Below are 12,183 nucleotides of genomic sequence, written 5' to 3' on the forward strand. Positions count from 1 at the left end.
CGTCGAGAGGAACGCCTCCAGCTCGGCTCGCGTTTCGACGATTCGACACCGCGTCGTCGCCGTCTCCGAGCGAGGCGACATCGCGTCCGCGGACACGCGCGCGCCGCCGCCGCCGCGCGCGCGTTCGCGTCCGCGCGCGCGCGTCGAGCGTCGCGCACTCACACCGATGGGCGCGACACACGTCGACGCGATGCCCATCGCGATGCCCATCATCGCCCTCGCGCGTCCGCGCCCGGCCCGAGCGCCGCCGTCGCGTCGCGCGAAGACGCGCGCGCGCGTCGTCCTCGCGCGCGCGGCGTCGCTGTCGCTGTGCGCGCGCGGAGCGAACGCGCCGCACCCGGATAAGACGGCCAAGGGTGGCGAGGACGCGTGGTTCGCCCGCGTCGACGCGACGCGCGGCGGCGGCGTCCTGGGCGTCGCGGACGGCGTCGGTGGATTTAACGATCAGGGCGTGGACCCGGGCCTGTACGCGCGCGTGTTAGCGCACGAGGCGCTGCGGGAGATCGCGCGGGAGGGCGAAACGGCGGCGAAGGACGCGATGGCGGCGGCGCAGAGAGAGACGAAGATTCCGGGAGCGGCGACGATGTGCGTCGTTCGCTTAGATGGAGACGTGTTGCGGTGCGCGAACGTGGGGGACAGTGGATTCAGAGTGGTCAGGGATGGACGGGTGGTGGGCGCGTCGACGGCGCAGCAGCACTACTTTAACTGCCCGTATCAGCTGGCGTACGCGGAGTTGGCGAAGGATGGCGATAGCGCGAGCGATGCGGAGGAGTTCGAGGTCAAAGTGCGAGTCGGTGATATCGTGGTTCTCGGAAGCGATGGGTTGTTCGATAACGTGTTCGATGAGGAGATCGCGGCGGTGGCGACCGAGGCGTACGGAAGGGCGAGCGACGAGGCGAGCGGGGCGGGGGCGGCGGCGCAAGCGCTCGTGAAGGTCGCTCGTGGGCACGCTGAGGATAAGAAGTACGATTCTCCGTACGCGCGCGAGATGGCGAAGAGCGAGACGGACAAAGGGGGGGCGCCCAAGGCTGTTGGATTGTTTGGAGGATTGAACAAGATGTTGGGCGGCGGCTCTTTGGGCGGAAAGATGGACGACATCACCGTCATCGTCGCCGGCGTCGTGCAAACGTCGGAATCTCGCGAAGTTCTCGCAAGCGCGAGCGCGTCGTGCGACGCGAACACCGAGGCCTTGGCCAAGGCTCGCGAGTTGGCGTCCATAGAGGAAGTGAAGGTGCAACGCACCGTGGCGCTTCGCAAGGAGATGGACGCCGCGTTCAAGGAGTCGGTGGCGGCGAGTGAGAAGAAGTCCAAGGCTATCGCGAACGCTAAACCAGAGTTCACGCGCGCGCAGGTCGATTCCATGGACGCTCCGACGATTCGCAAGCTCTTACAAGAGCGCGGGTTGCCGAGCTCGGGTAAACTCGAACGCCTGCGCGATCGCCTCGCCGAAGTCAAGGCACTTTAATTCTTTCGTTTTTGTGTTCTTTCCGTCATTTATTAAATAACAGTGATGGAACCACCGTTTAGTGCGATCTGTTCGAGAAAAATCAACGACACCGCGACCGCGTACGTCCCCGAGACCGCTCCGAGCGGCTCGTAATCGCCATCGACGGGAAGCGGCTCGTAGACGTCGTATGGTCCTCGAGCGTCTGCCGACTCGTCCTCCTCCACGGGCGTGCTATTTTGCCCGAGCGATGTGAAGTGTGTCGCTCGAGTGGTGTCCACGCCGCGCGGACGTGTGATCGCGCTGTCGTTTCGCATCGGTCGAAGCCATCTTGCCACGCGCTCGGTGAGCGTCTCGTTCGATCCTCCCTGCGCCGCGACCTCATCTCCGGCTTCGCGACTCAGCCCGTCTTGCTCGATGATGTTGTTCACTTCGTCCACTATGCTCGTGACGGCACCCAAAATCTTCGTCGCGTCGTCGATGGCGTTCGCGATGGCGACGCCTTTGGATATTGACCCGGCGACCGCCACTGCGGGATCGATGGACGTCGCGAAATCGACAGCCGCGTCGTACCCATGAAACACGACTTGCGTCGAGACAGTGTTCTCGGCCGCGGCTTCGTACGTAGTTATCCCGACACCCGGAGTGGCGACGCCGACGAGGGCCACCGTGACGTCCAAGCTAATGCGAATTTGAGGATCGACCACGAACTCTTCGAGCAGTGCGATGAATCTATCGCGTATGGCGAGTGGAAGCGCCGCGGGAAACGACTCGAACCAATTAGTCGTGTACTCCTCGACGTCGGTGTACGTCACTTCTTCCACCTCGGACAAACTTCTTCGCTCCGATACCGGCTCGGTACCGTTGACACGTCGAAGCGCTCTGCCCGCGGCTCTTCGAATGACGTCACCGTCGAGCGGGTGCTGCACTTGATGCACGATTTCAGATCCCACTGGAAGTTTTCGAGCCTTAGCCTCAGACGCGCTCAGGAGTCTTCTGCGTCGGCGATCTGGTTCGCCCTCGATTGGAGCGACGTATTCTTGTTCGTACTCGTACTCGTTCTCATCCTTCGGCGATAAAAATTGCTGAATCGCAGCCGCAGCGAGCCCGCTCATCTCGAATCCCCAGCCAAAGAACTGTTCGATCCCGAACGCACCTCCGGCGAAAAACTCGGTGAAGACGGTGTTATCGAGCGTACTCGTTCCATCCACCGCCCACTCCGACGTCAGTACCGTGTCCGTGGTCACGCCGCTGCTGAAATCCTGAATGACGCCCGAGGCGAAGGACGCGAAGACGTTAGTGAATTTCGTGTGCCCAAAGTCGGTTGAGAGTATCATCTGGAGAAACTCCTGCGTCGGATTGTTGTCCACCGAATTGCGCAAGAGCAGGAGGGCAACGCGCAAAAATGTCGTCGGCTGCATGATCGCGTTGAGAACTACGCCCGTGGGACCGATCGGAATGACCTGGAGTAACTTCCTCATGGGCGCGCGCTCGTCGTCTGGAATATGAACCGTCTCGTACGACGCGGGCGAGTACACGGTCGTAATCAACAGCGCGCACGCGCCGAGGCCGAGGAAGAAGAGGGCATCACGAAGACGAATCGCCTGCATGGATGCACTGCGCTATGATCTCTCGCGCGTCGACGCGCGTGGTCTCGGTTTTGTCAACTGTCTTGGTCTTGTCAGCATTTTGTTACAGATCCAAAGATTCAATCGTTTCGCGTTCATCATGTTTCTTGGTATTTCTCGACGCTCACGCGACCAACATCTTGTCTCGCGCCGCACGAACGTTCTCCATGGACATCCCCATGTTTGCCACGACGGCGAGGACATCGGCGAGCGCGATCACGCCGGTGGGCTGATTGGCATCGTTCACGATCCAAACACGGTGGACCGCGTTGTGATCCATCGCCGCGAGCACGTCGGTGAGCTTGTCGGACGGTTTGCACGCGACGACGAGTGACTCAGCGTGTTGCATCAATGCAACGGAGAATGCGCTTGAATTCGGATTGAACGGTCCTTGTCGCTGAGCCACCGGCGGCGTCCATGCGGAGATTCCATGTGCGTGCATGATGAATTCCGCGACGGGCAACGCTAGCGCAGCAAAGCCGGCGCCACCGCGCCCTAGATGCGTGATATCGCTCTCGCTCAGGGTCCCAATGATAGCACGCGTGGCCTCATCGATGATTGCCACCGCACCGACGCGGTGTCGCTCCATCTCCCGGAAACATTCAATGGTCGGCATCGAGGCGACGCATGCGGCTACGCCCGGCGTCCGCGCCAGTCCTAGCTCCTCCACGGTGGCGTCGGTGAACAAATCGGTCAAGATATCTCGGTTCGTGTGCAAGTACATCGCGATGTCGGATTGAGACACGATGTGCTCGATCCTATTGTCGTCGTCTGACATCACAGCGAACCTGTGTGGGCACCCACGCAACGATATCTCGCCCGGATTCGACTCGCCTCCGATGTACAAACACCTGTTCAAACAATCAGCGAGCGAGTGCGTGGTCGACGCGCTCTTCCATAGCACCGTCCCGTCCCACTTCGTCCGGGCTTGTTTCAGTGGAAGCGACTCGAGTTCCAAACCAATCGCGGCCAGGCGAGCCATTAGACCGAACACCGGGTCGGTACCCTTGATGTCCGCCTTCTCGACGCGCTCGATGACCGTCGCCACGAGATCGCCGACGGACAGAAAACACAGGGCATCGTACGGACCGGTGGAACTCCCCGGGTTCTTGTAACGAACGAGCGGTACGGATTGCACGCGCACGGTGGACATCATCATCAACGCCTCGGCAAACGTGGACTCAGCAGAAAGCAAGATCACCTGCCGGCCTCGCAGTGACTCTGGTTGGTCTGAACGATTCTTCTCGGCGAGCTTACTACGTTGTTGTAAGTACTTGTCCAAGTTCGTCCGGGCCAGGACGCTGAGCGGCGTTTCGTCGTACTTCTTTGACATTTTGGCAGCGAGAAGTGAGGCTCCCTTGCTCGCGTCGCGCGCGCGACGACATCGTTCTCACGAATCGCCGGATCGCACGCGCGTGCGCTTGATATCATCGATCATCGTCTCAATCTTTTTCGCGCAGCGAGCCAGTCTCTCGGGTGTCCCCCCACCGCCTTTACCGTGCGCTAAATCGTCGACCGCGGTTTTCAGCGCCGAACGTAATCCCGCGCGCGGCGACATGAGCGGCGACATTACGCCCGAGTCGTTCTCGTCGCCGAGGAGTAAAAATGAACGAAGCGACGCCTCGTCTTCGTCCTCAAACGCGTCGAAGGACTCGTGCACGGCGAAAGAATCGCTGTCATCGGTGAAGACGAAACTCCCGCGATTCGTCGCCGCGCGAGGACGGAGATCCGGCGAGTCATTCATCGGCGACTCCTGGGCGGACAGTCGATCGAGAAACACGTCGGCGACGCCCTTCAAATCATTTGCATTCGGACCTCGACCCCTGGGTGACGCGCGAACGAGCCGCATTCGCGTCTGTGAGCGCGATGTCGACGACCCAGATCGCGACGGCGTCGTCGCCGAGGCAACAGTGGGCGTTTTCACCGTCGCGGTGCAGTCCTCCAAGGAGTAAAATTCCTCCTCGGCGGATTGTGTTGATGCATCGTCCTCTGTGGCGTCGTCGTCCTCCTCCTCTTCCTCGATGTTACCGACGTATCTCTTCGCGTTTGAGAGTGTGCGAATTGGTGAAATCATCGCGAGCGCATCCATGGTGAACGGCCTCGGCGCCTCCTCGTCCTTCTCGTCGTCTTCATCGCCGCTTTCGGAGGCGACGCGGGATAACCAATGCGCCGTGTGATCGAGCTCCTCAACCTCCGCATACATGCGACGAGCCTCGACCTCGAATCCATCATCCGATCGTTCACTATCTTCCTCATCCAATACATCGGCCTCGTCATCACGACGCACCGGAACGAACGACGAAACGGAGAACATGGCGCTTCGCTCTCGCGTCTGCGCAGTCGGCGAAGCCTCTGTTCTCGCGCATCCGGCGTTACGCAAATACTCACCCAACACCCAGGGCGACGCCCGCTCGTTCAAGATCGCCAGCAACTCATCACACAACTCTCCGGCGTCATTCCTGAAGAGCTTCTTCCCCGCGAAAGCCCACGTGGATCCGCTCGCGCGCTCGCCGTCGCACTCCCGAATCGTCGGCGCACAAAACGCGACGAGCGCCCGCGCGTCGTACCCGTAGTGCACCGCCCTCGCGTCCACGGGGTTTCCCGCGAACGAAAACTTGCTCAATCTCGGGAAATATCTCAGAAACCGAAACTCCTCGGCGTCCGCGAGGTCGTTCTCACGAACATCTAGCTCGCTCGTCGTCGCCGGCAACCGACTCCGCGCGAGCGCGAGCGACGATATCGCGTTCCTTCGCAACCGCACGATCCTGAGCCCCGGACACCTCGAACAATCAGGTATCTCCTCCAATCCATTACCCCCCAGATCCAGCTCGATCAACGACGGATGCGCGCCCACACCGTCACGATCGACGCCGCAGTTTCTCGCCCGCAGTCTGCGCAACCCGGGCGCGCTCCGTCCCAACCCCTCCAACGTCCCGATCGCGTTATCGCTCACGTCCAACGTCCGCAAGGACGCACCCAAGACATCGCTCAACCCATCGAGCGCGATCAGAGCGTTCGCGGAGACATCCAGGACGCGCACCGACGGCAAGTGTGCGATATCTTTGAGCGTTCGCAGACCGTTGGCTCGCAGATTCACCGTCGTGAGCCCCTCGTACGCCCCCGCGACGCCCACGCGCGCGTCCAGAGACGTCGACGGCACCAACACCATCCCTCGCTCCCCCCTATCCCGCGCCTCGTCGCGCTCGGCGTCCACAGTCGTCGTCATTCCGCGTCGCGGCGCGGAATGAGCAAAAGTTGTAAAGGCTCGCTCGACGACTACCTCGACTGCATCGAGCGCTCGGCGTGCGTCGCGACGGAAAAGAGAGACCCGCGAGACTGCGCCAAGGGCGCGAACGGCGCCGAGCGCCCGAGCGAGTGCGAGACGAAGCGTGGGAACTATTTGCAGTGCAGACGAGGACAACTGGACATGCGCACGCGTCTGCGAGGGAACAAAGGATACTGACGCGGACGATCGAACGACGGACGATCGAACGCGTTCGACGCATGGCGAACGCGTCGTTGACGTCCGCGCGGTGGGCGATCGGGAGGGACGGTGGACGACGAGGACGCGGGAAACGCGGGAGACGCGAGACGCGGGCGCGGGCGCGGGCGCGGGAGTTCGTCGCGTTGGGGGAAGAGACGAGAGATAACGCGTCGACGGTGATTCGGAGAGCGTGCGCGGCGCTCCGGACGCGGTGTTTCTACGAGTACGACGCGGAAGAGGGATTGATTTTTGATTTCGGATCGAGCGCGGGCGACGTCGACGCGTGCGTCGCCCGGGCGCGAGAACAGTGGTGGTCGGGACGGGTCACGAGCGAGTGCACGCGGGCGAGGCGTTTTGAGATGGCGAGGATGTTCGGCGTGCACACGTTCGCCGCGATCGAGGGCGCGGGGGATTGCGCGCGTTGGGACGCGTCGACGGGCGAACATCCGGCGGACGCGGCGGCGCTTCGTTCGTGGACCGTCTTACCCGCGCGATCGAACGACGCCGCCGACGCGATCGTCGTCGGCACGCTCGACGTGCACTTCGGACGGTCGCTCCCTGGAGAGTTCTTGATCGGCACGCGCCCGTCGCTGGGCGACGATTCGGACGCGGACGCCGAATCGCGGTTCGATCCAGTCGCCGCGCTCAACCCGCCGCGAGCGTACGTCTTCAACGTCTGCGTCTCGCCCGAAAACCGCGGCCGAGGAATCGCCGAATTCATGCTCAACGCCACCGCCGATTGGCTCGCCGCGCACACCGACGCGCGGGCGGCGTACGTGCACGTCGAGCGCGACAACGTACCCGCCAGACGCGCGTACGAGAAAGCCGGCTTCGCCGCGGAGAGCGCCGAGACCGACGCGGAGGCGCTCGCGCGCGAGAGACCGCCCAGACTACTGCTCCATCGCGAGATTACGCGACGATGATTACACGACGATCAAACCCTCAGTACTCGCTCGGACGCGTTGAAATCACGCGTTATAGACGTCATCGTCGTCGCGCCGCCGCGCCGCCAATCCATCCGCGCGCGCATTTCAATTTGGACCAACCACATTCATTCACCTCGCGTCGCCACTCCGCGCCACTCCGCGCCACCGCGCCGGGTGCGAACGACGCCCATCGCCACGCGCTTTCTCGCGCGCCATGGCGCACGTCGCCATCGTCGGTGTGGCGTCCGTGTTCGCCGCGCGATTGAAACGTCAAACGAATAAACGACTCGCCGAACGCAAAGAATCCGCGGAGAAATCGAACACGGCGCTGGACGAGGCGCGCGCAAAGCTCGAGCGATGCGAATGCGAGCTCGCGTTGACGCACGCCGATCACGACGAGGCGCTGGATCGGTTGGACGAGGCGAAGGACGAGTGTGAGAAGTTGAAGAAGCAGGCAAAGACGGAGCGAGAGACGAGCGCGCGGTTGAGATTCGCGTTGACGGTGGCGAACGGGCAGAAGGAGAAGCTAAAGGTGGAGAATGAACGGTTAACGCTGGCGGAGCAAAAGAAAGCGGGAGAGGAGGCGCGCGCGAACGAGGAGGTGCGGATGTTGAAGGAGAAGGTGGCGAACGCGAACAAGGCGACGGAGCAGGCGAGGAAGAGCGTGCAGGAGCTGACGGCGAAGAACGGGGCGCTGGTGAAGGAGTTGGAGGCGTTGAGGCACGAGCTGGAGGATGGTAAGATGGCCATCTCGGGTCTGGACGCGGCGAGGAAGCGGAACGTGGAGTTGGCGGAGGAGATTGAGAAGAGACATCAAGAGTACTCGGCAATCGAACACGCGCTGCAGGACGCGGAGATTAATCTGCGACAGGCAGAGAGCCATAACGTGCAACTGAAGCTCGAAAATGAGGACTTGAGCGATCACGTCGTGCAGCTGCGCGCGCACGAGCTCGAGCTTCAGCAAGAGTTGAAGAACATGCTCGAAACACTCACCATGGTGACGTCGCAGCACGCGGAGGACGACGAGGGCGCGGAGGGCGGTGCGAGTGGGTTCGCTTCTCCGATCGCGATGGAGCGAATCATGGCGAAAATAAATACCCCGACAGCTGAGCGAATCGGTGCGCACGCGGGCGAGGACGACGATATGCAAGACGTTCAGGCGCGCATGGCGGTTTTATTGTCCAGAGTCGAGGAGTGCAAGACGCCCCAGGGAATCTCCAAAGCCATCGCCGAGTTGGACGAACTTCAAGTCAAACTGCGCGACATCAAATCCGCGACGGATGTCGACGAGGGCTCTCCGCCCCGGGGTCCGGGATCAGGGTCGCCGGACGCGTGGCCCATATCGCCTCCTTCGCCAGTGACGACGTCAAAGAGTCTCACCGGGGCCGACGGACCGACGACGACAGAGCTCGACAAGGACGACAAGGATCCGCAGACTCCGCCGCGAACTTTGGAGTTTGACGAGCCATCGACGCCGTGGAGCAGCATGTGCTCGAAGTGTGGCGCCGTTCCCAGGACGGACGGGTGCGACGGTCGATGCGCCGAGTGCTACAGGATCAAGCAAGAAAAGCTTGCACAGTCACCTCTCTCGAGATTCTCCAATTCGATCAAGAAGGTGCTTTCGCCGAACAAGGAAAAAGAGAAGACGGCTGGCGGCAAGAAGAAAGGGAAGAAGAAGGGTAAGAAATAAGACGTGATTTCGGTTTTAGCGTGCCGGTATCGGCACTTGATTCAAAATTCACAACTCTACTGCGTACATTGCGTGAAAATTCCCTCGTCGTCGCACACGATCGTCGCGTTCCGCGGTCGATCCTGCGCCACGCGCACGACTTCCATCGCCGCGACGTGCGCGGCGACCAACGCCGTCGTCGTCTCCATCCACCCGACGAACGGCCCGCGCTTGTATCCTGAACCCGACCCGACCGTGACGTGCACGATAGATTCACCGACGCGAGGGCTCTCGACTTCAATCACGGGCGTTCTCACTTCGTGCGCCGAGAGAACTAACTCGTTCGCCTCGGGACACGAGCTGGTTCGGATGATGACGTGATATTTGTACGCCTCCAAGTCATCCAGATCGCACAGATCGTCCACATCGCACTCTTGTCGAAGGAACGTACCCGATCCACTCGCACCGAAAATATCGACCGTCCCGACACCGATCGATCCCAACGCCGTGGCGCACGCGTCGTTCGCTTGCGAATCCCTTCCGCACACCAGCACGAGCATCTCGCGCAACTTTTTCATCGCGTCGTACCCGTACAGCTTAGCCTGTTCCTCGAATCCTCGGCACACATCTTCCGCGTCCTCCATCGTTTCGTCGCCGTCGCCGCCGCTCGGCACGGTCTCGTACCCGTCCATCGACGACGGCTCGGCGTGCGCGTCCGCTCGATCCGGACGGTACAATTCCATCGCATCGACGTGGGTCCACTGCTTCATCACCGCCTCCATCGGCGCGTCGTCACTCATGACTTCACCGTTTTCGTCTTCGAGCGCGCGCAACACCTTCGCCGCGGCGATGGCGCCCACGATGGCGCACATGGACGCCGAAGCCGGCGCCGCGCGCGCCGTCGTCCCGCCCACCTTCTTCCCCCCCAACAACGGCGCCGTCTCCGGATGCGAGAGCAAAAATTCATAATGCAAAGCGCACTTTCTCTCCGCCCGCACCGTCGTCGCTCGTTCCACCATGCTCGCCGCCGTCGTCGGCCGCGCCGCGTCGTACAACCCGCGCTCGCCTCGCGCCCGCCGTCCGCCGTCCTCGAACACCGTCCCCGTCACCGCGCTCGCGCTCGCCCACACGTGCGTCACCCGTCTCCCTCCCATCTCTCTCGCCCGTTCGCACGCCACCGCGACGCCGCACCGCTCGCTCACGCGTCCGCCGCCGCAATCCACCGCCGTCGTCGCCCGCGCGCCCGTCAACGTCTCCGCGTCCATCGCCCCATCCACCTCGCGCGCGTCCACCCCTTTCGCCCCGCTCGAGCGCACCGCCCGCGCGATCGCCCGCGCGAGCGGCGCGCCGACGTCGCTCGCCCGCAGCGCCCCACCCGCGCGTTCGACGTCCTCGCGCGTCGTCCTCGTCGTCCCGAGCGCGAGAATCGTCACCGCGCGCGCGTTCACCGTCGACGCCCGCGCGCGCGCGGTCGCCCGCACGAGCGCCGCCGCAATCGTCGCCGCGACCGCGTCGTCGCACGCGAGGGCGACGACGACGCGATCGAGGGCGCGATTGGAATCGTCCTCGTCATCATCCATGGCGGCGGTGTCTCGCGACGGTGTCTCGTCGTCGACGCGTCACCCGCACACGGGCGCGCGCGACGCGAGCGCGACGACGGGCGCGCGGTCGATGCTCGTCGCGGTGACGCGCGCGATGGCGACGCGGGCGCGCGGCGGGGCGAATGATCTCTCGGGACGACCGCGATCGTGGACGATGGGCATCTCGCGCGCGCGACCGCACACGCGCGCGCGCGCGATGGACGACGACGCGGTGACGGTGACGTTTAGTCATAACTGAGGTGCGCGCGCGACGCGGGGGCGCGGGCGAGCGAAGCGACGCGGTGGACGGGGCGGACGCGCGCGGGCGGACGACGCGGAACCGCGGGGCGGAACGACTGACGACGCGATCGCGCGTTGACGTAGACGGTGGCATGCAAGAGTTCGAGGCGGCGAAGGCGGCGATTCTTGCGGTGCGGCCGAACGCGCGGGTGATCGGGAACCGGGTGGACGCGTACCCGATCACGGTGACGGTGACGTGCGGCGGCGTGGACGTGTGGCGCGGACGACAACAAGGGTTGTTCAGGAAGAATGGACGACCGGCGATGAAGGAGATCGAGGAGGCGATGCGGCGGCTGGGGTGAGGGACGCGCGCGCGATGGGTGCGATGCCGGTGGTGATGCGATGGAGGAGACGCGCGCGAGGAGGACGTGACGAAGGACTCGAAAAGCCGGCGCGCGCCGGCGCGAGTGACTTCCGATGATGCCGTCGCGCGCAGCTCCCGCGATGTCTCCACCGCGCGCGCCCGAGAGAAACGACGACGACGCGGCGCGTTCGCGTTTCATCGTCGCTGTGTGAGAATACATATATTTTTATCCGCAACCGCCGACCTACGCGTCGCGTTCGAGTTCCTCGACGCGACGCCACAACTTTTTGTTTTCCTTTTCGAGCGCGCGCTTCTCCTCGCGAAGCCTGGTGCAATCTTTAGCGATCGTATCTTTCACCCGCATGATCTCCTCCGCGATCGCCGCCGCCGCTTTGAGCTTTTTCGTTTGCTTGGCGTCCTTCGCGCGCTTCGCCTCGCACTCGTCCCGAACGGCGTCCATCTCCCGCACCGCCCTCGCACGTCGCTCCTCCATCTCGCGCTCGAGCGCGATGATCGTCATTTCCAACTCTTCGCGCTCTCGAACGAACTCCTCGATCGCGGCATCGAGCGCGGCTTCGCCCGCGCGCGCCGCCTCCTCCAGCGCCTCCGCCGCCGCCGTCTCAAACTCCTCCATCGCCACCTCCAACACCCGCGCGCGCCGCGTCGCCGCCGCGAGCGCGCGCACGGACACATTCGCGGTCCCACGCGCGCCGGTCCCCCCCCCCAAGCCTCGAGATCCGAGGCCCGCGTTGCTCTCCGCCGCCTCGACCCGGGGTCCCGCGCGCCGCAACCCCCCCATCCCCCCCATCCCCGCGCCGTCGTCGTCGCGGCGTGTATCCACCGCGTCC

General features: G+C 63.5%; 10 protein-coding genes across 10 annotated transcripts; 5 read left to right on the top strand and 5 right to left on the bottom strand.

Moving 5' to 3' along the window:
- Window positions 1-190: 190 nt before the first annotated feature.
- OT_ostta03g05190 (Protein phosphatase 2C (PP2C)-like domain) lies at window positions 191-1,465 on the top strand (the record flags this gene model as incomplete). The annotated part of the gene is made up of 1 exon (XM_022984910.1): window positions 191-1,465. The coding sequence occupies one exon, from the start codon at window positions 191-193 to the stop codon at window positions 1,463-1,465; it is 1,275 nt and encodes a 424-aa protein (XP_022838630.1).
- A 32-nt stretch (window positions 1,466-1,497) lies between these two features.
- OT_ostta03g05200 (unnamed product) lies at window positions 1,498-3,054 on the bottom strand (the record flags this gene model as incomplete). The annotated part of the gene is made up of 1 exon (XM_022984911.1): window positions 1,498-3,054. The coding sequence occupies one exon, from the start codon at window positions 3,052-3,054 to the stop codon at window positions 1,498-1,500; it is 1,557 nt and encodes a 518-aa protein (XP_022838631.1).
- A 142-nt stretch (window positions 3,055-3,196) lies between these two features.
- On the bottom strand, window positions 3,197-4,405 carry OT_ostta03g05205 (CBS domain; the record flags this gene model as incomplete). Its single annotated transcript, XM_022984913.1, has 1 exon — window positions 3,197-4,405. The coding sequence occupies one exon, from the start codon at window positions 4,403-4,405 to the stop codon at window positions 3,197-3,199; it is 1,209 nt and encodes a 402-aa protein (XP_022838632.1).
- A 57-nt stretch (window positions 4,406-4,462) lies between these two features.
- On the bottom strand, window positions 4,463-6,298 carry OT_ostta03g05210 (Leucine-rich repeat; the record flags this gene model as incomplete). Its single annotated transcript, XM_022984914.1, has 1 exon — window positions 4,463-6,298. The coding sequence occupies one exon, from the start codon at window positions 6,296-6,298 to the stop codon at window positions 4,463-4,465; it is 1,836 nt and encodes a 611-aa protein (XP_022838633.1).
- Window positions 6,299-6,316: 18 nt separating this feature from the next.
- OT_ostta03g05220 (Cytochrome c oxidase assembly protein PET191) lies at window positions 6,317-6,535 on the top strand (the record flags this gene model as incomplete). Its single annotated transcript, XM_003078377.2, has 1 exon — window positions 6,317-6,535. The coding sequence occupies one exon, from the start codon at window positions 6,317-6,319 to the stop codon at window positions 6,533-6,535; it is 219 nt and encodes a 72-aa protein (XP_003078425.2).
- Window positions 6,536-6,576: 41 nt separating this feature from the next.
- OT_ostta03g05230 (Acyl-CoA N-acyltransferase) lies at window positions 6,577-7,479 on the top strand (the record flags this gene model as incomplete). Its single annotated transcript, XM_022984915.1, has 1 exon — window positions 6,577-7,479. The coding sequence occupies one exon, from the start codon at window positions 6,577-6,579 to the stop codon at window positions 7,477-7,479; it is 903 nt and encodes a 300-aa protein (XP_022838634.1).
- Window positions 7,480-7,696: 217 nt separating this feature from the next.
- OT_ostta03g05240 (unnamed product) lies at window positions 7,697-9,172 on the top strand (the record flags this gene model as incomplete). The annotated part of the gene is made up of 1 exon (XM_022984916.1): window positions 7,697-9,172. One exon carries the CDS (start codon window positions 7,697-7,699, stop codon window positions 9,170-9,172), a length of 1,476 nt encoding a protein of 491 aa, XP_022838635.1.
- A 56-nt stretch (window positions 9,173-9,228) lies between these two features.
- OT_ostta03g05250 (unnamed product) lies at window positions 9,229-10,731 on the bottom strand (the record flags this gene model as incomplete). Its single annotated transcript, XM_022984917.1, has 1 exon — window positions 9,229-10,731. One exon carries the CDS (start codon window positions 10,729-10,731, stop codon window positions 9,229-9,231), a length of 1,503 nt encoding a protein of 500 aa, XP_022838636.1.
- Window positions 10,732-11,123: 392 nt separating this feature from the next.
- On the top strand, window positions 11,124-11,333 carry OT_ostta03g05260 (unnamed product; the record flags this gene model as incomplete). The annotated part of the gene is made up of 1 exon (XM_003078381.2): window positions 11,124-11,333. One exon carries the CDS (start codon window positions 11,124-11,126, stop codon window positions 11,331-11,333), a length of 210 nt encoding a protein of 69 aa, XP_003078429.2.
- A 246-nt stretch (window positions 11,334-11,579) lies between these two features.
- OT_ostta03g05270 (unnamed product) lies at window positions 11,580-11,969 on the bottom strand (the record flags this gene model as incomplete). The annotated part of the gene is made up of 1 exon (XM_022984918.1): window positions 11,580-11,969. The coding sequence occupies one exon, from the start codon at window positions 11,967-11,969 to the stop codon at window positions 11,580-11,582; it is 390 nt and encodes a 129-aa protein (XP_022838637.1).
- Between the last annotated feature and the right edge of the window lie 214 nt (window positions 11,970-12,183).

The sequence above is a fragment of the Ostreococcus tauri genome (assembly GCF_000214015.3).
Source record: "Ostreococcus tauri WGS project CAID00000000 data, contig chromosome 03, whole genome shotgun sequence".
Taxonomy (NCBI): domain Eukaryota; kingdom Viridiplantae; phylum Chlorophyta; class Mamiellophyceae; order Mamiellales; family Bathycoccaceae; genus Ostreococcus; species Ostreococcus tauri.